The sequence below is a fragment of the Bos grunniens genome, chromosome 5 (genome assembly GCF_055505025.1).
Source record: "Bos grunniens cultivar Pamir isolate PY7600 chromosome 5, Bosgru_T2T1.0, whole genome shotgun sequence".
In the NCBI taxonomy this organism is placed as follows: Eukaryota; Metazoa; Chordata; class Mammalia; order Artiodactyla; family Bovidae; genus Bos; species Bos grunniens.
In genome coordinates, this window is record NC_141169.1 from 118,562,458 (window position 1) to 118,582,965 (window position 20,508).

The window sequence follows — 20,508 nt, forward strand, 5'->3', positions numbered from 1 at the left end:
ATGATGACCACCCTGGTGGGTGATGAGAGGCGAGCGCCTCTCGGCAATTTAGCTTCTTTGCTCTTTAATGATGACATCTTTGTGACCCTCCACCCAAGGCTGATACTCCAGGTTTATTGCCAGACCGAGACCAGTTAATTAACTTTTAAGTGGAGACTTCCAAATAGAGTGGTAGAGCGATTCCCCTCGACCTTAAGAAGAAAGACTCGTCTTGGTTCTTAGAGTGGGCCATCAAAACTGGTCTCGAGATAATTCCCCAAAGCCGATTTTGCTGGTGGTTACGAGTGGCTGGAGAGAATGAGTGTCTTTACCTCCTTCCCCGTAAAGAACCCGCGTGCCTGGGAAGTCAGGATGGGAGCAGCAGCCTCACGGGGGTGGGTGGGGGTAGAGTCCTCCCGCCCGTCCGGTAAACCATCTGCCCTCTCGAGAAGGCAGAGGAGGCGCCTGCTGTTTCTGTGGAGGTGGCCCTGGGGTGGATCTGGGCTGTGATCTGGGTGAGCCCGCCTGCAGGTGGCTCCCCGGCTGGTCCGAGCTCCCAGCTCCACCTGCAGTCACACCCCTGTCACCGCTCAGGGAGCAGTGCAGTCCTCCGTGCCCGGAGGACGTTCCAGAAGCCAACCGGGGATCTGTGCCCTGCTCTCCCGACACTGTAAACGGAGGTCTCTGTCCTGGCCTCCCATCCAGCAGGGCTCTCATCTTCCTCAGGGAGCCCCCAGGCCAGGGGTCCAGACTCAGGCCTGCTCCCCGCCCAACATGGGGCTGGTGAGGTGTTGTTGCAGGGGCACCAAGTGCCTGGGAAGCGGGGGCGCAGGTCCTGGGCCCTGTGCTGCCTCGCCGTCTGCCCGCCCCCCGGTCCCCTCCCAGCGGGCCCTCTGTCCTCCTGGTGGCCCCTGGGGGTGGCCGCGGCAGGTCTGCGTGCGGCTGAGAGCCTGCAGCTGCTGGCCCGGCCCGAGGCGTGCCTTCCTCCTGCCCCCGTCCTTGGCCGGGGGTCCTGGGGTGGCTGCGCTCTGCCTCTCCATGGGCCCTGCTGTCTTCTGGCCAGTCACTCTGTGCAGCCGGCCCAGCGGAGGGGAGGCTGGGGGAGCCCGGAACGGGGCCCGTGTTCACTGTCAGCGGCTCTTGTTTTTGTTCTTTCTCTTTTTAGCTGATTAGAGAATTGAAACCTGTTCCCCGCCCATAATCAAAGCCTACCCGGCAGCTTCTCGCCCAGCAGAAGCGTGATGTGGTTAAGCCTGCACTCGGCCTTTTGGGTGGACGGTGGGGAGGTCGGGGGCGGTGGGGAGGCCTGTGAGCGGCTTTCTTTGTCGGGTTTCTGCGTGTGAGCGGTTAGGTCCACTCTCTGGGAAGGTGAGTCTCAGCAGCGTCTGGACCTGCGTGAACCGTGTGTGCATTCACATGTACCCGGTCCCTGGGACACGTGGCGTGTTCCCTCTTGGCGTGAATCTCGGGACGCAGTGCGTGTGTCTGGTTTGTTTTTATCGAGGGAGACGGGCCGTCTGGGCAGACCTCCCGGCCTGCAGGCGCCCCCTGTCGGGTGCTAGGAGCAGCGTCCCGCGGGGGTGGGCGGCAGGTGCGTCCTGTGAGCGCCCGGCCCGCCGTGGGAGGGCCTGAGCAGTGGCGGTCGTCACGCCTGCCTGCTCACGCCTGCAGGGCTCCTCTTGTTTCCAGTGACGTGGACGTTTCGAGTCCAGAGTCGTCACCAGCCGAGTTACCTTTACCGGTGACAGAGCATCTGCTCACAGTTTCTTATACAACAGGAGAAACGACTCCAGCGTGTACGCAGGCGCCCCGATGTGTATAGATGAGAAGTAGCGGCTTGAGCTCAGGCGTGCGTTTTTCAGCACCTTCAGAGCAGGAGGCAGCCTCCCTGGACATTCACTGCGTGCGCTGGGGACTTGGGGGGTGGGGGAGTCGGGGCCTGGCCCACTGTATCCGTCTTCATCACTGTTTTCAAAGAAAGTAGGTCTTCAGTGAGGAGCGGCCACGCCTGTGATCAGGGAGCGCCCGCTGCTATCCTGGCACGGCTGCCCCTTTGGTCCCAAGTCAGCCAGGATGGCCGGGCCAGGGGGGCGGGCTGCCAGGCAGGCGCTCCCCAAGGACACCCCACTCCGAGGTCCTGCAGAGCCTCGCGGCTGAAGCTCGAGTCCCCGCTGGGTGGTCCCAGGGCTGCCTGCTTCATTCCTCTGGGGAGTGTGGGGCTGCTTCAGGCAGAAGAGAAGAGCAGGCCCCTTCAGATGAAATAGACAACGTGGGGCTCGGAGCTGCGTTTTTCTTTCCATCCTCTGAGCTCCTGGAGGGCAGGGTGCTGGCCTTTCCTTCTCTGTGGCTTCAGTGTCACAGGTGTTGGGGCCATGGGGGCCCCCGTTCCGTCCTGGAAAGAGCTGATCTGTGAGGAACCTCTGCCCACGTCCTCGTGGAGTTGACGCCGTGGGCCTCATTCTGAAGATCCCCAGGCTGTGCCCAGGGTGCTGGCACCTGGAGACACTGGGCAGGTCCGTGGGCCCGACCAGCATCACGGGGCCCGTTCAGGACGCGGCGAGGGACAGTCCTGAGTTTGTGCTGCTGCGTGCACCCTGGCCGGGCCCCCTCCCTGCCCTCACACGGGCCCAGGCGAGCACGCTGTGGGCAGGAGCTGCCCAGAGGGCTGTCGGTCCTGGCGCCCTGGCTGGGAAGGGCTTCTCTGGCTGAGCCTGAGACGGGGCGGCCTCCCCGGCGTCTGGTGGGGTCTGACTCAGGCGGAGCTGCTGAGGAGAGAAAGGCCCGTTTTGACTGTTGGGTTGGGTTCCTTTAGTGACAGATGTTTCAGAAGTATGTGTTTAATCTTCCAAATTTGTGTGCTCACCCGTCTATGTTAGAAAAGTCTCACATACCTCCAAGGCACTAACTGGAGTTGTTTGTTCTCCCCGCTGGTAAATGGTCCCCTTTGTTTCAGCTGACAAGGCCAGTGGCCCCGCAGGCAAGGGGGCCTGGCCAGGGGTCCCAGGCAGCTCATCCGTGGGCACTGCCCGGCCCCTGCCTCTGAGCCACGTCCGGCTCCGGCCCAGCTCCACTCCATCCACAAGTGTGCCGGGCACTCGCCACACACCAGGCCTGGCTCCATGCCAGTCTCTGGGCTCAGACGGGGTCCTGCTCTGTGAGCACTGAGGTCTGGGGTAGGGGGACCCTGGGGGGCCTTCGATGGCTCCTTGGCTGGCGAGCCTCCGCCTTGCTGTGTGTGTGGGAGGAGAGGACGTGAACCAACGCCCAGGGCGCCACAACCCCCGAAACCTGGGAGTCGGCCCTGACTTCCCGATGATTAAAACCCCGCGAGCCCCGACTGTCCTGGGGGTGGGGGTCCTGAGTGCCCGCGGCCCTGCCCCCTGCCGCCCACTGTTCTCTCTGCACGGCCATGGGCTCTGTGTGAGCTCCGCCACGCGTCCCTGCGTGTGCCCCACCCTCTGGGACCTGCGCGTGCACCCTTCGGGTGGGGCTGGCCCTGCCCGCCTTCTGGGGGTGGGGCGCACGCTCAGCACCCGTCGGGTCGGGTCACTGCTGCCCCCGCCGTCCGCTGTGCTCCCCCGGGGAGGCGGCGCCACTCTGGGGGCAGCAGAGCCCTGTCCGTCCTGGCGCTGGGGGAGGCCGCTCGGCGGGGCTCCGCTGACCCACGGGGCCTGTTTGTCTCCGCAGAGCAAGTGCACCGGCACCTGGGCCAGCACGAGGTGCGGTACCTGCAGTTCACCTTCCGCTGGATGAACAACCTGCTGACGCGGGAGCTGCCCCTGCGCTGCACCGTGCGGCTGTGGGACACCTACCAGGTGAGCCCCGCGGCCGCCCCACCCCGGGCGTGTGCCCCCAGGGCCGGCCCCTCCTCCCCGGGGCATTTCCCCCCAGGGCCGCCCCTCGCCCCGGGCGTGTGCCCCCAGGGCTGGCCCCTCCTCCCCAGGGCATCTCCCCCCAGGGCGTCTCTCCCCAGGGCCTCCCCCCTCCCCGGGGCGTGTGCCCCCAGGGCGTCTCCCGCCAGGGTCGGCCTCGTGCACCCCCACGAGGCCCAGACCCCCCTGTCCTCCCCCCGAGGGCCGGCCGCACCCTCCTCTCCAGTGCTGGCCGTGTGAGTCCCCACAAGGGCCAGGCCGGCCATGTCCTCTCGCCGAGGGGCTGGCTGTGTCCTCCTCTCCAGGTGCTGGCCGTGTGAGCCCCCACGGGGGGCCGGCCGTGTCCTCCCCTCCTGCAGGGGCTGGCCTGTCTCCCGCCTCATGAGGGGCCACTCGTGTCCTCCACCCCTCATGTCCTGCCACGCTCTGCCTGGGTCTATTTGCTGCACTTGATTTTGCCTTCAGAGTCTGTCTCCACTGAAACGTGGTCTTTTGGAAGTCCATTTCTTGTCACCTGATCAGCTGAGACTGGGAGAAGAGCTTTCTGTCGTCCGTCTGTGCCCAGGCTCCGTCTGTGCCCGGGCTCCGTCTGTGTCTGGGCTCCGTCTGTGCCCGGGCTCCGTCTGTGCCCGGGCTCCATCTGTGTCTGGGCTCCATCTGTGCCCGGGTCCCGTCCCGCTGTGCAGCAGCACTGTCTGGGTTTGGGGGCGGGCGTGGCGGGGAAGCTCTGACTCCGGGGGAGCCCCAGCCGCGTCTGCCAGAAACACTCCTGCTCAGGACTCACCTGTCGTCTGTGTTTCGAGTTACTTATGATAAAGAGTTTAAAAAGTCGCTGACAGATTCGGTGTACTCTGAAATTTCCTCTTCTCCACAGATTTTGATGAAATTCATTTCTTCAGGAGATTGAGTTTTCTGGAACAAACTACCTTTGTCCCCTCGAGAGTGGCATTGCTTATTCTGGCGTCTTTCCATTTTCTCGAAGCTGTTTGCTGAGGCTGTGCTGGGGCTTCCACACAGCCTTTCCGCCCCGCTCGCAGCGAGCAGGCCCCTTGTGTGGACTCGGGGTGGGATCCTCACAGAAGCTGGGTCTCACTCTTAGCTCCGAGAGGCAAGGTTCTTCTGCCCTGGACGTCAGCTCTTCACGGGCTTAGATGGGGAGCTGCCTGCACAGGCTGGGAAAGGGGGCCCCAGGCTATAGGCTTCTTTGCAGGGCAGGCACCCCGTGAGGATGGGGTGGGGGCCCCGGGGCCCTGAGCAGGCTGGATGGGCCTCCCGCCTCCTCCCCGTCAAGCGCGCCCTTGGCCTGGATGCTGCGCTCGTGCCTGGGGTGGAGAGCTTAGGCTGCTGCTCTGCCAGCCCCGTGCGCCAAGCTGCTTTCTCCCAGGACACGGAGAACAGCAGCCCAGAGCTGTGTCCGTGACGCTGCCCGTGTGCTTCACACCTGACGGGGGACGTGGGCTCTTTTGGGCTCTGAAGCTCTGGGTTTTGACTTGGCTCTTGTTTGCAGCCTGTATGTTCTAATCTTTAGTGTTGGCTTCAGAAACCATGACTGGTCAGTAGACGGCACCCAGATCCCCCTCTTTGGTTTTGCTTTTCTAGGCACTTGGTGGCCACAGAATTTCTAGCCACTAATGTTTACTGGGACATAAAGCGTTTATTTGGGGGGGTTGTTAAAGGGGCTGGCAGCCTGGTGCTATCAGACGGGTCTCGGCAACATGGCAGGAAACAAAGCTTCATGTTCCGTGAATTGCGAATGCTCTTCACTGGTGACGGGCGAGGCTGAGATCCTGGCCCCCCTCATTAAGCACAAAGTTTTCTATAGTGCTGTCCCCATTACGAATAAATTAGGTATTAAGTCAGTCGCGTTTTGAGGAGCCGAAAATGGATCTGCAGAGTCTGTGGCCCTGCACCACTTCGCTACGACTCCTAATAGGTATTAAAACTTTAAGCGCAATTGTGGCATCTTTATTGAGTTAATTTTCCTGAAATTAAATTTCATCATGAATTGACTCATTTGTACCACGGACTCGTTGTTGAACTGACAGTACCCTGGTCATAAACCTTTTCATATCTTAAAAACTGGGGGTGTTTCTATTTTACAGGCCCAAGTAACCATGAAATTGTATTGCATCTTCTGGCAATGGAAATACATAGTAATCATCCAATGGCAATCGGGCGATTACCCTCCCCTAACCCGGGGTGTTTATTACCTGGGCCCTTACCGGTTTCCACAAGTCCTTAACCCCTCACGGGGCAGCTGAGCATCCTCCTGGGATGCATGTCGGCACCTCCTCTGTCCCAGGCCATGAACTCGGTGTGGCACAGCCGTGAACGAGGGGCATTAGTCACAGGGAGGGAAACAGGCAATTAAACAGCCCAGACTACCCAGAAGTGGCCCAACCAGCTGGGAGACGAGCCTGCTCCCAGAGCGTGTCCTGTGCCCACACAGGTGGAGTGCCAGCTGCCGTGGGGGCTGCGGTGGCCCAGTGGCCCATCCAGCTCCCAATGAGCCTGGGCCGTGGGAGGGAGCCGGTGGAAAGGAGGCGTCCCGCCCTCCGTGTGGATTCTGAGGACCTCGGATGAGACAGAAGGTTCTGGGCGCGTGTGCCGTGCAGCTTTGGGGCTGAGACCGTCCAGTCAGCCGGGGTTCTTTCTGCCTTGCTCGGGTGCTCCAGCCGCTCACCTCCCCTCCCTGTGGGCCCCCCAGCCCCACCGTGGAGGAAGCCCGGGCTTCCTCCCTGGCAAGCTGGGGCCGCACTAGGCTGCCAGCTCTGAGAGGTTGTGGGGTTTCCAGACCACATGGCTGCGCCCTGCTGCCACACGGACTGTGAGGCCGAGCTCTGGGGCAGGCCCCCAGGTCAGTGGGGGCCAGGCCTGGGCCACAGAGGGCTGGGTGCCAGCAGGGGAATGGCTGAGCTGCGCATTTAGGGAGCGCCTGACTCCAGGGACCCCACCTGCTCAACAGACAGCTGTGTCAGCCTCCGCTCTGCCTTGCTCCCACCTCACCTCCAAGCCTGCGCTCCAGCCTCCGCGGCGGCTCTCCCTTACTATCCTTCACGCACCTTCTCTGGAGGGGCTTCCTTGGTGCCTCGGTGGTAAAGAACCGCCTGCCAATGCAGGAGACGCAGGAGATGCAGGTTTGATCCCTGGGTCGGGAAGATCCCTCGGAGGAGGAAATGGCGACCCACTCCAGTATCCTTGCCTGGAGAATCCCATGGACAGAGGAGCCTGGCGGGCTTGGGGGACAAAATTCACCTTTTTGTCGGAGCTGCTTGACTTCCTCCCAGATCACAGGGGTGGGTGCGCCTCGTGTGCGACTGGGGTCCCTGACCCCCTAGACACTCCGGGGTGTGCACTGGGCTGCAGCCCCGCCGTGCAGGTGACGACACGTGAGCAGCTCCTCCCAGCGTCTGTGGAGCGACACCGCCCTCCCTGTGAGTGGAATAGCCCTCCCCCAGGGGGACCTGCCAGGGAGGGGACAGCCAGGAGGGGGCAGTGCCTGTGGGTTTCCTGAAAGACAGGAGATGGAAGTGCATTCTCTGGCTCGTGTTCCTTTTTCCCTAAGTGGCATTAGTGTGTCGGCCAGCTCGAGGTTGCTGTAGCTGCTTGGGGTCTTTTGTGGCTCCGTACGGATTCTAGGTTTGTTTCTCTGCGTGTGTGAAAATGCCCTGGGATTTTGGTAGGGAAGGCCGTGAGTCTGTAGCCGACTCTGGGCAAGAGGGCGTCTCTGCCACGCTTGTTCTTCCCGGCTCTCCGTTTCTTGCGTTTTCAGCTGCATTTATCAGTGTCTTTCAGTTTTCAGTGCACAGATTTTTCCCTTCCTTGATTAGATTTATCCCCAAGTATCTTATTCTTTTTGATGCAATTGTAAATGGGATTGTTTTCTTAATTTCTCTTTCTGATAGTTCATTGTCGGTGTACAGAAATGCAAATTAGTTTTCTATATTGATTTTTTTTTTTTTTTTAATCCTGCAACTTTCCTCAACTTGTCCAAGAAGAAAAGAAATGATACTCAGTCATATCCGGCTCTTTGCAATGCCATGGACTGTAGCCTGCCAGGCTCCTCTATCCATGGGATTTTCCCAGGCAAGAATACTGGGTGGGTTGCCATACCCTTCTCCAGGGGATCTTCCTGACCCAGGGATTGAACCTGGGTCTTCTGCATTGCAGGTGGATTTTTTACCGTCTGAGCCACCAGGGAACCCCAGCTTCTCCAAAGGAAATGAGATTAATTATTTCACAGAGATGTCTGCTCCCTCTTTTTATGGCAGCGAAGACATGGAGCCCCGACCACCATCCAGGTGGATGGATGGGTTTATAGACTCTTCTTTTAGGGTCTAGCATTGCTCCTGCCTTGATTTTTACATCCTCTGGAAGAAATTCAATAAGTCAAAGTTAGGCCACAGATTTGCTTTCTGGACGTTGGTCCGACGTGTCCCAAGGATGGGGAGTGTTCTCCAGATTTCCAGTCCAGTTTCCTGTGACCTTTAGTTAATGACTGCGAGGAGGAGGCAGCAGTCTGCCTGGGGCCCCGGGGAGATGACTCGGCATTGCTGGCGAGGATTGACTCCTCCTAGGGCTCTGGGGGCCCAGGGTTTGCCATCTCAGGACGATGTCCTGGGCCAGCTGTTGGCTTCTCACCGCGTGAGCATCAGGGTTCCCAGGCGTTCACCTGCTCCTCGGAGACCTCCTTGTACTTAACCGCTGAGCTGGGAAGGCCCGCCGATAGGACTGCAGGCCTGACCTGGGTTCGTGGAGCGTCTGGGCACCCTTGCTGGTGCCACTGGTGTTGCTGTGAAAAACCTGCGGATGTGGTTAAATTCCCACCAGGCCTCCTTCCTTCACTGCTTGTTTTCTGAAATTCTGACTTCTTTTATTTCACCATGAGAGCATGTGCAGGAGCATTAGAGAAGAGAAGGCTCTCCCCCTCGACGTACAGAGCGGCTGTGGAAGCACGCTGGTGTTTCTCCAGTCTTTATTCTCAGCAGTTTTTAGACATAATACACTCGTATATTGCATATGATTGTGCTCTCTGCGTTTTTTATATTGTCCCGTCATCATGGTTTTTTTTTTTTTTAATTTTTTCTGTATTAGTTCCTAGTCTTTTCAGCCACTGCCTGAAACGGTTGCATAATATCCTGATAAAATCCTGTCTTATGCATATATTATCGTCTGCTTAAAGGTGGTGGGGTGGACTTGCAGTGTGATTACGGCTGTGATGTGAGTTTTGTGTGTACTAAGAGTCCCTTCAGAGATTCACGGGGTGAACGGTCCTGACGCCTTCGAGGGTCTCCACGCAAACTGCTCTGTGGGAGTGTGAGGCTCTCTTCACCCTCGTCATCACCGGGCCTTTTTATGAACGTGATTTTTCTGAGTTCGACTAGGCAGTCGATGGTAACTCCTTAATCCTGTTTTTATTTCTGTAGTTCCTGTTAACATTTCTCAGGTTTGGGGTGCGTTTTAGTGGCGGCCGTGCAGTGTTTATGTAAGCTTTCTGTTGGTCTGAGGCTTCCCGGGCGGGTATTTGTAAACCCTGGGGACTCGGTCTCGTGCACCCACCGCTGCTGCCAGCGCCTGTCGCCCACCCCAGGCTTGGCCCACAGAGCAGGCTGTTGGGAGCTGCCGGGCAGGGGGGGCAGCGAGCCCTGTGGACATGCAAGCCTCCCCACATGGCAGTGGTTTTCCCCATGTTTTGGAAGAGGAGACCGGGGTTCCGAGAGGCCGAGGTGCGTTCCGGAGGTCTCGCCCGCCGTCGGTGGCCGCTGCATCTGTGGTGCTGCGGGCCCAGCTCTAAAGGCCTGGCTTATACCCCGTGCATCTGACCCCAGGTGCAGCCTCTGCGCTCTCTGCCGGGACAGCTGAGGACCGCTGGGCAGAGGCGCTGGCCCAGTGCATCACGATTCTGGCCACGAGGCTTCCCCTCCTCCACAGGCCCTGGAGTCGGGCACGCCTGTCTCCCTCACCCATGTGATACCAGGGCAGGGCAGAGAGCAGTAGGGACGGGGGTGGGGGCTGGCCCAGACCTTCCCAGGCAGGTTCTCCCCACCTCCCTGCCGCCACGCCACTTCCTGTGAGCGTCTGAGAAACCTTGACTTTGTGTTTGCTTCTCGTTGAGCTTGCTCGGGCTGTGGGCACAAAGGTCCATCCTAGCCTTCCGGTTGAGCACTGAGTTGTGAGTATTTTCACCTAGCTTGAGCACAGCTGTGTCCGTCACCTGGCCATGCTTGCACACCTCAGGGGCTGGACAGTAACGTAGGCTCTTCTAAGGACTATAAAGAATTGTAGTTTCCCTAAAAGGGCTTTTTTTTTTTTAATATTTATTTGTTTTGGCTGTGCTGTGCGGGCCTTCTCTCTCCTTACAGTTGCTGCTGTTCGGTTCCTCAGTCTTGTCTTTTTGTGACCCCACGGACCAGAGCACGCCAGGCTTCCCCGTCCTTCACCATCTCCCCGAGTTGGCTCAAACCCATGTCCATGGAGTCGGTGATGCCATCCAACCATCTCATCCTCTGTTGTCACGTTCTCTTCCTGCCTTCAGTCTTTCCCAGCGTCAGGGTCTTTTCCAGTGAGTCAGTTCTTCATATCAGGTGGCCAAAGTATTGAAGCTTCAGCTTCAGTCCTTCCAATGACTATTCAGGGTCGATTTCCTTTAGGATGGCCTGGTTGGATCTCCTTGCAGTCCAAGGGACTCTCAAGCCTTCTCCAGCGCCGTTGCGGTACGTGGGCTTCTCTTGCTGGGGACCACGGGCTCCAGAGTGCAGGGGCCTCAGGAGGGGCCGCACGTGGGCTCCCGGGCCGTGGAGCACAGGCTCAGCGGTTGTGGTGCACAGGCTTAGTTGTTCCATGGCATGTGGGGTCTTCCCAGATCAGGGATCAAACCTGAGTCTCCTGTGTCTCCTGCATCAGCAGGCGAACTCTTCACCTCTGAGCCACCAGGGAAGCCCCTAAAAGGGGGTCTTACCCTGGCTGTCCAGAGGCCGCCTGTCCCCTGAGGAGCAAATTCCAGTGGTGAGCATGTGCAGTTTCTGCCTGAGTCTCAGCAGCAGCCCACATGGTCTTGAGTCTGAAGGTGCCCGCCCGGCGGAGCCAGCGTGTTTTCCTGGCTTTTATGCTGTAGTGGGGGCTAGGGAGGGGTGGTCTTGTTACTGTTCTAAAGGCTGAATTTGAAGAGGACTGTCTGCGACTCACCCATGCGTGGGCCGTGGGTCCCGAGTGGAGTGTGGCTCTTCTGTGTCTGGTTCCCGCTCAGCTGCTGGGCCGCATCCGCTCCTGGGATGGAGGCCTGGGCGCAGGGTGTGTTGGGCTGCCTGGCCTCCAGTGAGAGTGCGGAGATGGCAGGCATTGCCCCGAGCGGGACTCTGGGATGCTGGAAGCAGACCCTCTCCTGGACGGGACTGCCACAGTTTCTGCCTGCTGGTCAGGTGAGCTCTGTGCTCTCGTGGGCGCCGTGTATCACTCAGACCAGGATGCCAGCGGGTAGCACCCCCCAACCCTCTGACATGAGCAAGGGCAGTGGCCCCACCCCCCAGCCAGGCTGCCCCGCTGCTCAGAGCTTCTGACTCTGTGTTGGGGGAAAGTTGCTGATGGTTCAGCAGTGGCGGGGAGATGCTGTCAGAAAGGGGCGAGTGATTTGGTTACAGATCCGCTCCTCAGCCCACGCTTTCTGGACGCTTCTCTGTTGTCAGGTGTGAGTTGGGCCTCCAGCTTCCACTGGCTCAGAACCCCTCAGATTTCGGATTCAGTTTGCGGGCGATGACAGAGCCAGGCTGTCACTGGCATTTCACCGTCGGGGCCCTGTCTCTGCCCACTCGAAGTATACCTATGACCCCCAGAATAACAGCAGGGTCGTGTAAGGGGCCTGGCGGGACGTCTGGAACATGAGCCCCTGGAAGGCGCTGGCCTGCGTCTGGGTGGGTCCCGTCCAGACGATGCACTTCAGGACACGGGTGCACAGCCCGACTTACTCCCACCGCTGTTCTGGGCAGGCGGGCCCTCCGCCACCCCAGCTCCCTGGCTCTTTTGTCTGCTGGGGTGGCCCCGCTTTCCGTAGTCCGATGTTCCCGGGGCTGTGTCCCGTCCAGTACCCTGGCCGCACCCTCTGCCCTCACAGAGGCTCTTCCCCGAGAAGTGAGGACAACTCAGCCCTCGGGACAGCCCTCCCCGAGGTTGACGTGTCGTTTCCTGGAGCTTCACACACATGGAGCCCTCGCAGAACGTGCTCTTGGTCTGGCTGCTCCCATGCTTTGTAATTACCTCGAGATTGAGTCATTATAATTCTGCATTGTGAGTCGGTGCCTGATTATTGCCGAGTCCTCTTTTGCTGTAACGGAGTCCTCCCTTAGACTCCCCAGGCGGTTCCTGCCCCGTCTCAAGGTCGGGAGGTATGACCAGGCTCTCCGCCCTCTTCCCTGTTCGCCGGGTGGAACCTGCGAAGCTCTCTGGGACGGGGATGCTCAGAGCCCATCCCCGGGCGGCCCCTGCATCACCTTGCTGGAACACATGTTCTCCGGCCCCCTGACCCTCGGCCTCAGGCTCCCCGGCTGCCCCAGCCTCCATGTCCCAGCAGACACTGAGGCTTCTGCGCCTGCTCCAGGACTGCGGGGAGGCTGGGACTCGGTCCTGGAGGTTGCAAGGAGACATGGGTGCCTGCTGTCGGCAGGACCCTCAGCTCCTGTACCAGGCTGGGAGCAGAGCATCGGGTTTGCCTGAAGGCCCTGTCTGTCCACAGGCCAGCACTTCCCAACCGCACACTGGGAGAGCGTGGCCGAGCTCCTGAGAAAGTGAGATCCCGCTGGGTCTGTATGTAAAGGAGGTGCGCCCAGAGCCCTGTGTGTCTGCCAGTCTCCTTCCTGACCTGCGGGCCCGCCAAGGCCTGGGACCTGAGACCCAAGGGCCGGGTCAGCCCTGCCTGCCTCGAGCCGGGGGCCCGGTCACCCTGCTGAGGTGGAGCCAAGCAAACCTGAGTTTCTTCCTTTCGGTTTATAAACTTGCTCTAGTTCCCGGGACCAGTGTGGTCCAGGCTCACAAACACCTGTTTGGAGCACCCTGCCCTTGGCAGGACTGTGCCTAGTACCTGCCATAAAGAATGTGTGTGTGTGTGTGTATAACCTCTGATTCATGCACAATGAGCGGGTGTGTGTTGGGGGGGGTGGTGTGTGTGTGTGTGTGTGTGTGTAGCCTCTGGTCTCTGCACAGAGCAGGTGTGTGTGTGTGTGTGTGATCTCTGATTCATGCATAGTGAGCGGGTATGTGTCTGTGTCTGTGTGTGTGTCTGTGTGTGTAACCTCTGATTCATGCACAGTGAGCGTGGGGGGGGGGTGTGTGTGTGTGTGTGAGACCTCTGATTCATGCATAGTGAGCAGGAGCTTGCCTTCCAGAGGATGTGTCTGCTCTACTACGGCTGACAAAGCAAGCAACTGCTCACAAAGAAATATCTAAATATGCATGAAGTCCTAATTATTAAAAAGTATTGTGTTTTAACTTCCTGAATATTAAAAAATGGGAATATAAATGCAAATGCAGTTGATCAGCCCCGGGACCCTTTGCGCGCTCACTGATGAGTGCTTTGTGATGGCGGGCTCCCTTCTTGGGGGCCGGGGAAACACAGGGGCCACAGGCGGCCTCCCGGTACGTCTGTGTAACTGCAGGGCCAGGCCCTGTTCCAAAGACCAGCAGTGTCTCGCCACTGGCTCTTCTCTCGGCCTCGCACAGACCGCTTCCAGGCGCCCGGTGTCTGGTGGGGCTAGTGTTGGTGGAGGCGCGTGGGGTCAGGCTGGCGGCGTGCCTTCTGGACCCGGGTGCAGATCCCCAGCCCTGAGCTCCGAGGCCCAGCGGCCTTAGGTGTGTCCACGGCTGGGCCCTCAGGGTGGGGAGGGGGGCGTGGGCCGTGACTCCAAGCTCTCTAGTTGTGAGCCTCGGGTTTCTTCTTTGGAAGGGGTGCCCAGGTGGTGCGCGTGGTAAAGAACCCACCTACCAATGCAGGAGACCCAAGAGACGTGGGTTCAATCCCTGGGTTGGCAAGACCCCTGGAGAAGGACATGGCACCCCACTCCAGTATTCCTGCCTGGAGAATCCCATGGACAGAGGAGCCTGGTGGGCTACAGTCCATGGGTTGCAAAGAGTCAGACACGACTGAGCCCGTGGAGCTGACGTGTACCCACTCCACCCTGGGTTTGTGGCCTGGGCTTGTGAGTGCACCCTCCCTTCCTCGGCCCCCAGCTATGAAAGAGCGCCCCTCACAGTGCCCGCCTCCCCCCGGCTTTCTCATGCTGGGGTCTGCGCTCTGCCTCTCGCGTCCTGCCAGCCTGATGTCTGAGCCTCCTCCATGTGGGCACGTGGGGCTGGCCCTCATGGGGCTGGCCTGAGCAGGGGGCAGCACCCCCTGCTTGCTCTGCGTGCACACAGGCCCCGAGATGCTCCCGGCAGCGTGGGGAGCTGTGGCTGAGCCCAGCCCTGTGCCCAGACCTGCGAGGGGGTAAAGCGAGACTGGTTCTCACAGACACAGACCTGCCTGCAGGGGCCTGCATGTGTGCAGGGCAGGGGCAACGGGCAGGGTGTGGGTGCAACTCAGCTTACGGGGCGAGTCTCCTTGGGGACCCCGGAGACATTTGGGGAGCACAGTCTGAAAGGAGAGCCTGGGCGCTTTTCATGCAGGCCTGAGGGGAGAGGACGAGGCTGGCTATACTGGTGAGGTGTGTTGGGTTGCCAGGTCTCAGGGACCGACCCCCTCCCCGCCCCATCGCATACACTGGGCGCACACAGCCTCAGACGTGCATCCTCTCGCAGGGAGGAGGCCACGGCAGCCGCCTCCAGTGTTCTTGCCTGGAGAGTCCCGTGGACAGAGGAGTCTGGGGGCCCCAGTCCGTAGGGTCGTTAAGAGTCAGACACGACTGAAGCGCCTGGGCACACACACGTCCTCTCACAGGCTGAAGTCTGCTGCCCGCGGGGCCGCTTCCTTCTCTTTCCGTTTGAGCCCATTGTGCGGCTTGTGAGCTCTGGATGCCTGACCAGGGCTTGAACCAGGGCCGCTGTGTCAGGAGCCCAGAGTCTCCCGCCTGGACTGCCAGGGGACGTCCCAACAACGGCAGTTTGCTTAGTCTTCTGGCCTCGTGCCGAGCGGCGTGGGGTCTCAGTTCTCCGATCGGCCAAGGCCTCGCTCCTTCTGGAGGCTCTCCCAGCCTCCGGGACCCCCGGCGGTCCCCAGCATTCCCTGGCTGGTGGACGCAGCACCGCAGTCCTGGCCTCGGTCACCACGGGACTTCTTCCCCGTGTGCCTGCCTCCAGAGTTCCCTTTTCTGGTATGGACCCCAGTCTGCGGCCTCATCTTAACGGCATCTGCAAAGACCCTGTTTCCCAGCAAGGTTGTGCTCACAGGTCGCCCGGGGTTGGGACCTGACGTTGGCTTTCGGGGGACATGGTGAAGCAGATGGGCTGTCCTGGCCCCAAGCCTGGTGGGCACGCTGGGGAGGAGCAGGTACTGGCCTAGCCCTCGGTCCCGTGCAGAGCAGGCCAGCGCTCAGAGCACCGCGGGTGGCTCTGGGGCTGGTCTGGCTTCAGTAAACACGGGGCCAGGAGCACAGAACCGCTGTCCAGCATCTGCTCAGACTGAGCTGTTCGGCTCATTGTGGTCCACGTCAGGAAGGAGCAAATGGTTCAATTGGATCCATTTCGCCTGGTGGCATTTTAAATACAGAAATGGTACTCCGTTTTCAGGGGGACACAAAGCCCTTTTCTTATGGCTGTGAGCACCCTCTTATCAGTAGACCTCAGTGGCTTCAGGGGCCAGCCGGGGCCTGGCCTGCCCCGCCCCGCCCCGCAGTGACCCAAGCTGAGCCCCTGTGCAGTCCCCGTCGCCATGAAACTGAAGCCAGGCGTCTGGGGTTCCATAACCGAGAGTTACCTCGAGGGGCTTTGTCTCCATTATCCTGGGGATCTCGGGCACGATAAGGTATCAGGAACGAGCTGCTTTTAATTAAATTTCACAAGAGAAAAATGTTAACTCTAGAGGCGTCTTTCTTTCCTGTAGCTGACAGCGTCTTTAGAAAAACGTACCGCACACATTCATCTCTGCCATCATGGAGAGGCGGTTCTCAGGGCCTGTCACTGCTGTCAGACAGGAGGGGAGTCTCAGTTAGCAGTGAAGGGTATTGTTGAGTCTGACCTTAGCCCTGCCTCACTGTACAGATTCCTGGAGATTCTTCAGATTCTCCCCTGATTTTAGGGGCGGCAATGTTAAAGATCTGGACGTCTCCGCCTTGCCCTGCCCTCCGTCTGCACCCGAGCACTGGGGCGGTGCAGGGAGAGCCTCCTTCCAGGCGAGATTGCTCACTGGAGCCTCATCCCAAATGTGGCGGGCCTTCTCTTGCCCAGTTGTATCCCTGGCTCCTGGGGCCAGGAACCTCCAGGTTTCGGTGTTTGGTCTTAAGCGAGCAACCTCAGGTCCTCGGGCAGAGGGCCTGTGGACCCACGACCACTTCCTGCTCCCTTCTTGGAGTCCACAGCCATCCCGCGTGTCTGGCAGCAGCCTGTGGTGGGGTTGGGGGACAGAGGGTGAGTGGACGGATTCTGCAGAGATGCTGAGCTGCACTTTGGACCCACTGACTTGGAGAGCCCTGGACACGTGTGAGGACCAGGTCCAGCAGATGACTGGACCCGGGATCAGAAGCAAGGCCTTGTCCACAGCCACCCCGTGCTGGGAGGTGTGGGACACACGGAGAGTGTGTTCAGCACGTGTGTGCAGGACAGTTACTCGGATCTCAGAGGGCTGGGCCTGCCTGGGGCTCACCCCGAGAGTCTCCCACGGAGCCGGTGTGCCCCTGGGGCGGCGAGGAAAGCCCACCTGCTGGCTGGACTTGGCCTCAGAGCCCAGCGGAGCCTCTGCTCTCGCCCCGGCCACTCTGCCTGGTGGCTTTCAGTGCTCGCTCTGGACGGGCAATCGCAAAGCTTTGGAGGCGTTCTGCTGTTTTGAATTGGATGGCACTGTGCCTACAGGCCCTCTGCCCATGTCCCTGTCCCTGCTCGGCCCTGCCTGATGCCAGCCCGTTTTAAAATCTCCTCTGAACCTCCTTCCCGGACTGTAGAGGAGAAGGCAGATGCCAGAAGGTGGCCCCAGTGCCGCGGTTTCAGGCATTGAATCAGATCCTGCCTCCTCCCTTCCTCATCCTAGTGCTGAGGCGGCGAGACTCATGGGCCGGGGTGGGGGAGGGCAGGGCCTGCAGAGGTGGGCACCAGCACGTGCAGGGCAGACGGGCCTTTCTCCTCCCCGCGAGGCTTCCCTCCGAGTGGACACAGTGAAACCTGGACTTGGCGCAGAGCGGGCCAAGCAGCCAGCTGACCGCCCCCAGGTTCTCGGAGTTGCTTCTGGAAGGCCAGGCCCATCCTTCCAGTGCGTCCTCAGGGGTCAGGCCGGAGCAGGAGAGGTGCTGGGCTGGAGCCAGGGCCTCGGGAAGGGGCTGGGTTTGTTTATGTAGCAACTCGAAAGAAACAGACCACACAGACACACGCGTGCACACAGACAGCTGTGCTTTCCCCAGCATTTCTCCTCTTAAGGCTCTTCCGGGTCTGCCTTCGAAGCTGGGGTGGATGGGGACATTTTCTGGTCTTGTCTCTCTGAAGCACACTTGTCCATCTGTCTGTCTGTTCCCTCTTGGACTGGTTCTAGTGCTTGTGTGTGTGTGTGTGTGTGTGTGTGTGTGTGTGTTAGTCGCTCAGTTGTGTCCAACTCTTTGCGACCCCATGGACTGCAGCCCACCAGGCTCCTCTGTCCATGGAATTTTCTAGGTAAGAATACTGGAGTGGATTGCCATTCCCTTCTCCAGAGGAACTTCCCAACCCAGGGATCGAACCCAGGTCTCCTGCATTGCAAGCAGATTCTTGCTCGTGCCGGACACTAAAGTACAAGTGAGGCAGCGCCTCCCGCCTCGGGACCTTCGGGCGCGTGGGTACAGAGGGAAGGTGCCCCTTCTATGCAGCCTTAGAAGGTGTGAGACGGGGGTGGCTGGGAGGGTGCTCCGCCGTGCAGGCCGCCCGCAGACTCTGTCCTCCTGCCCCTTGTATTCCCACAGGCCAGCAGTGGGGGGCTTTGCGGGCAGAGGTCTGGGTGCCAGGCTGCGGGGGCAGGCACCGCCGCAGGCCGGCTGGGCCCCGTGCGCGGCCCACTTTCGGGGAGAGGACCCTGTTTCCCCAGGCCCTTCCTCCCCTCTGCCAGCATCTTTGGGGTACAGCAGAATGGCGCTCGGCCCTCAGGGGAGCCAGCCTCCCCCGGGGAAGGGTGCGCAGCGCGAGGTGGGGCCAGGAAGGGGCAGGGCCTCCAGGCGTGGCCGCCAGTCTCCCCCATGCCTCGCGGGGACTTTCATGAGAGACGTGTCCTGGGCTGGATGACCCGGAATCATGTCCTCAAGTGGAATCTGCAGGGTAACTGTCTCTCAAACCCTGGGGCCAGAAACCCCGGTGGTTTCTCTATTCATGGACTTGTGTTGCAGGGAGATGTGATAATTGATGAATATCTGTGGAAATGGATACGATTGTGTCCTCTTTAATGAGCTAACAATTTCATGCCGAAATCTCAGCAGCGCTATTGTTTAGAAGACAAGGAGACATGCAAATGAGGCCAGGGCTCAGATTGTGGTGGGAACAATGCAGGCAGCCTCTTTATTGGACTCATTAATTAATTCCCCATCAGCCAGTTTCCCTGGGAATGAACTGGAAAAATAATTAAAATGATACATGAGGTAAGGAGTTTAGAAATTCGAAAGGTGAAGGCGAGAATTAGTTTAATACATAATTAGACATATTATTTGTGACTGCATTTTTTTTTAAGCATGTTTCATGGAGGCAGTGGGGTCCTATTTTTAGTCCTGGGTAGCTCATAAATACCATTTCGGGCTGTTTTTCAACTCAGAAAGGCTCATAAATTTTCTTAATGACATTAAGTGGCTAATTATATTGTACATTGTTAAAATAACTCCAACTACAAAATCGAATAATACAACAAAAGTTTCAGAAGCAAGTTTTTAGAGGAGTTAATTTGGCTAAATTACCAAGTGAAATTCTGGGTGTTTGCACCCAGCTGAAAGAATCTCAGCAGAGCATCCCCGGGCTCTCCTTACTTGTGTTGTGGGTTTGATCCCCGGATGAACCTTGCCACCAGCCAGCCTGCCTGCTGTTGAAGTGAGCGGTCCGGGTGGGAGGTCCCCCCCCCGCCCTGTCAGGCCCTGGCTGACCTCTGCGTCCACAGTCCCCCAGGACAGGCTAACCCGACAGAACGTGCATTCCCGCCATCCTGACTCTCAGCCCTGGTTGCAGTGCTCTGGGCGTCGGGCTCCCGCAGACAGCGGTCGAGTCTGTCTTTGAATGCTGCAAGCATGCTTGAGCTCCACCAGCCTTAAGCTCCTGGCCAGCATCGCCGCCCCCATAGGATCCCACCGCTGGGAGGAACCACTGCTGCCCTGACCGCCCCCGTGTCCACCCACGTGCTTCCCTGGATTCAAGGTTACTGTGAATTGCACCTCAAAGACGTCCCAGCAATTCCGTTCCTGGGAATCTGAAGATGTAAACGTTTCTGTTTGTTTCTTTGGCTGTGCCAAGTCTTAGCTGTGGCACGCAGGGTCTAGTTCCCCCCGACCGGGGCTTGAAACCGCACCCCCTGCGTTGGGAGCACGGAGCCCCACCCGCTGGGGGCAACAGGGAAGCCTTGGTATCAACATTTTTTAAGGTTACCGATGTTAAATTTGAACCCTATACTGAGGCTTTTTTTTTTTTAATGAGTGACTTCAAACTCACTTTGGAAGCCAGTCTCCTGAGCTCCTGGAGAAAAGAACATGAGCCCTAATGAAAGAATAAAACTGCTCACGAGGGCCCAGGGCGGCAGCCACCGTCGTAAGCGCCTGCGTCACTCCTTGGCTCTCGGGGCCGTCCGGGCCCACCTGCACCTTCAGCAGGTCCTCGGGGGCTCAGGGCCGGCCGCGGCCTCCCGGCCACGGAGCCGCTGCAGGTTGGCTCCTGGGGCCGGGCCTCCCGCTGAACTGCTGAGTCCGCGGCCGCCCGTGTGGTCCTTCGTCCCTGGCGCTCCTCTGCTGCCGTTTGCTGCCGGCCCTCTCTCCTCCCTGCGCCTCGTGACCTGCAGGCCTGCCCCCAGGGGCTTCCCTGCACCCTACCTTGGGTCTTGGCTTTCACCGTCAGAATTAAAGGGGGAAACCCTTAGCCCAGGGCTGGAGGGAAAGGGGTCCACCTGCCACTTCCGTTCTTTCCTTTTAAATGGAGCTCTGTCCGTTCATCACCCCGTGATGTGATCTGTCAGCCCAGAAACACTTGCTGATGCTTTATGGCTGTGGTTTGCCGAAGTTCTGGGAAAGAGGAAAACAAACCGGCGAGTCCTAATAAATAAAAGTTATTTCCTCATTTGAATCTCCCTGTCCAAAGAGCCCTATGATGCGGACATCAATCTTCCCTCCGTGCGGCCTCCTGGTGAGTCCAGGGGTTGGGGGGGCGGGGGGCTCTGATGAGAAGCGCGTTTGGCCCGCTCAGCCTCCCTCCCCTGAGGCCGGCTGCCTCTCATTGCAGATGACAGGCTCAGTTTGGTGCTGGAGCTGCGCCCTGCCCCCGGGCTTTAAGAGTGTCACTGGATGAAGCCTCACGCTTCTGGGTGCATGGGGACGGCGTG

General features: G+C 59.4%; 1 protein-coding gene across 8 annotated transcripts in view; it reads left to right on the forward strand.

Moving 5' to 3' along the window:
* The window catches only part of TBC1D22A (TBC1 domain family member 22A), a 262,637-nt gene that overhangs the window by 193,234 nt on the left and 48,895 nt on the right, over positions 1–20,508 (forward strand). For 6 of the 8 annotated variants that reach the window (XR_015164929.1, XM_086404307.1, XM_086404305.1 and 3 more), the window contains 2 exons: positions 3,667–3,794; positions 4,317–4,682. Coding sequence is in view for 6 of the 8 variants with exons in the window: in XM_086404307.1 (XP_086260433.1) it covers positions 3,667–3,794; positions 4,317–4,664 (476 nt within the window). In the remaining 2 variants the exon portion in view is untranslated. Of the gene's footprint in view, positions 1–3,666; positions 3,795–4,316; positions 4,683–20,508 lie in introns of those variants that run through there. The other 2 variants (XR_015164928.1, XM_086404306.1) reach the window with 1 other exon arrangement.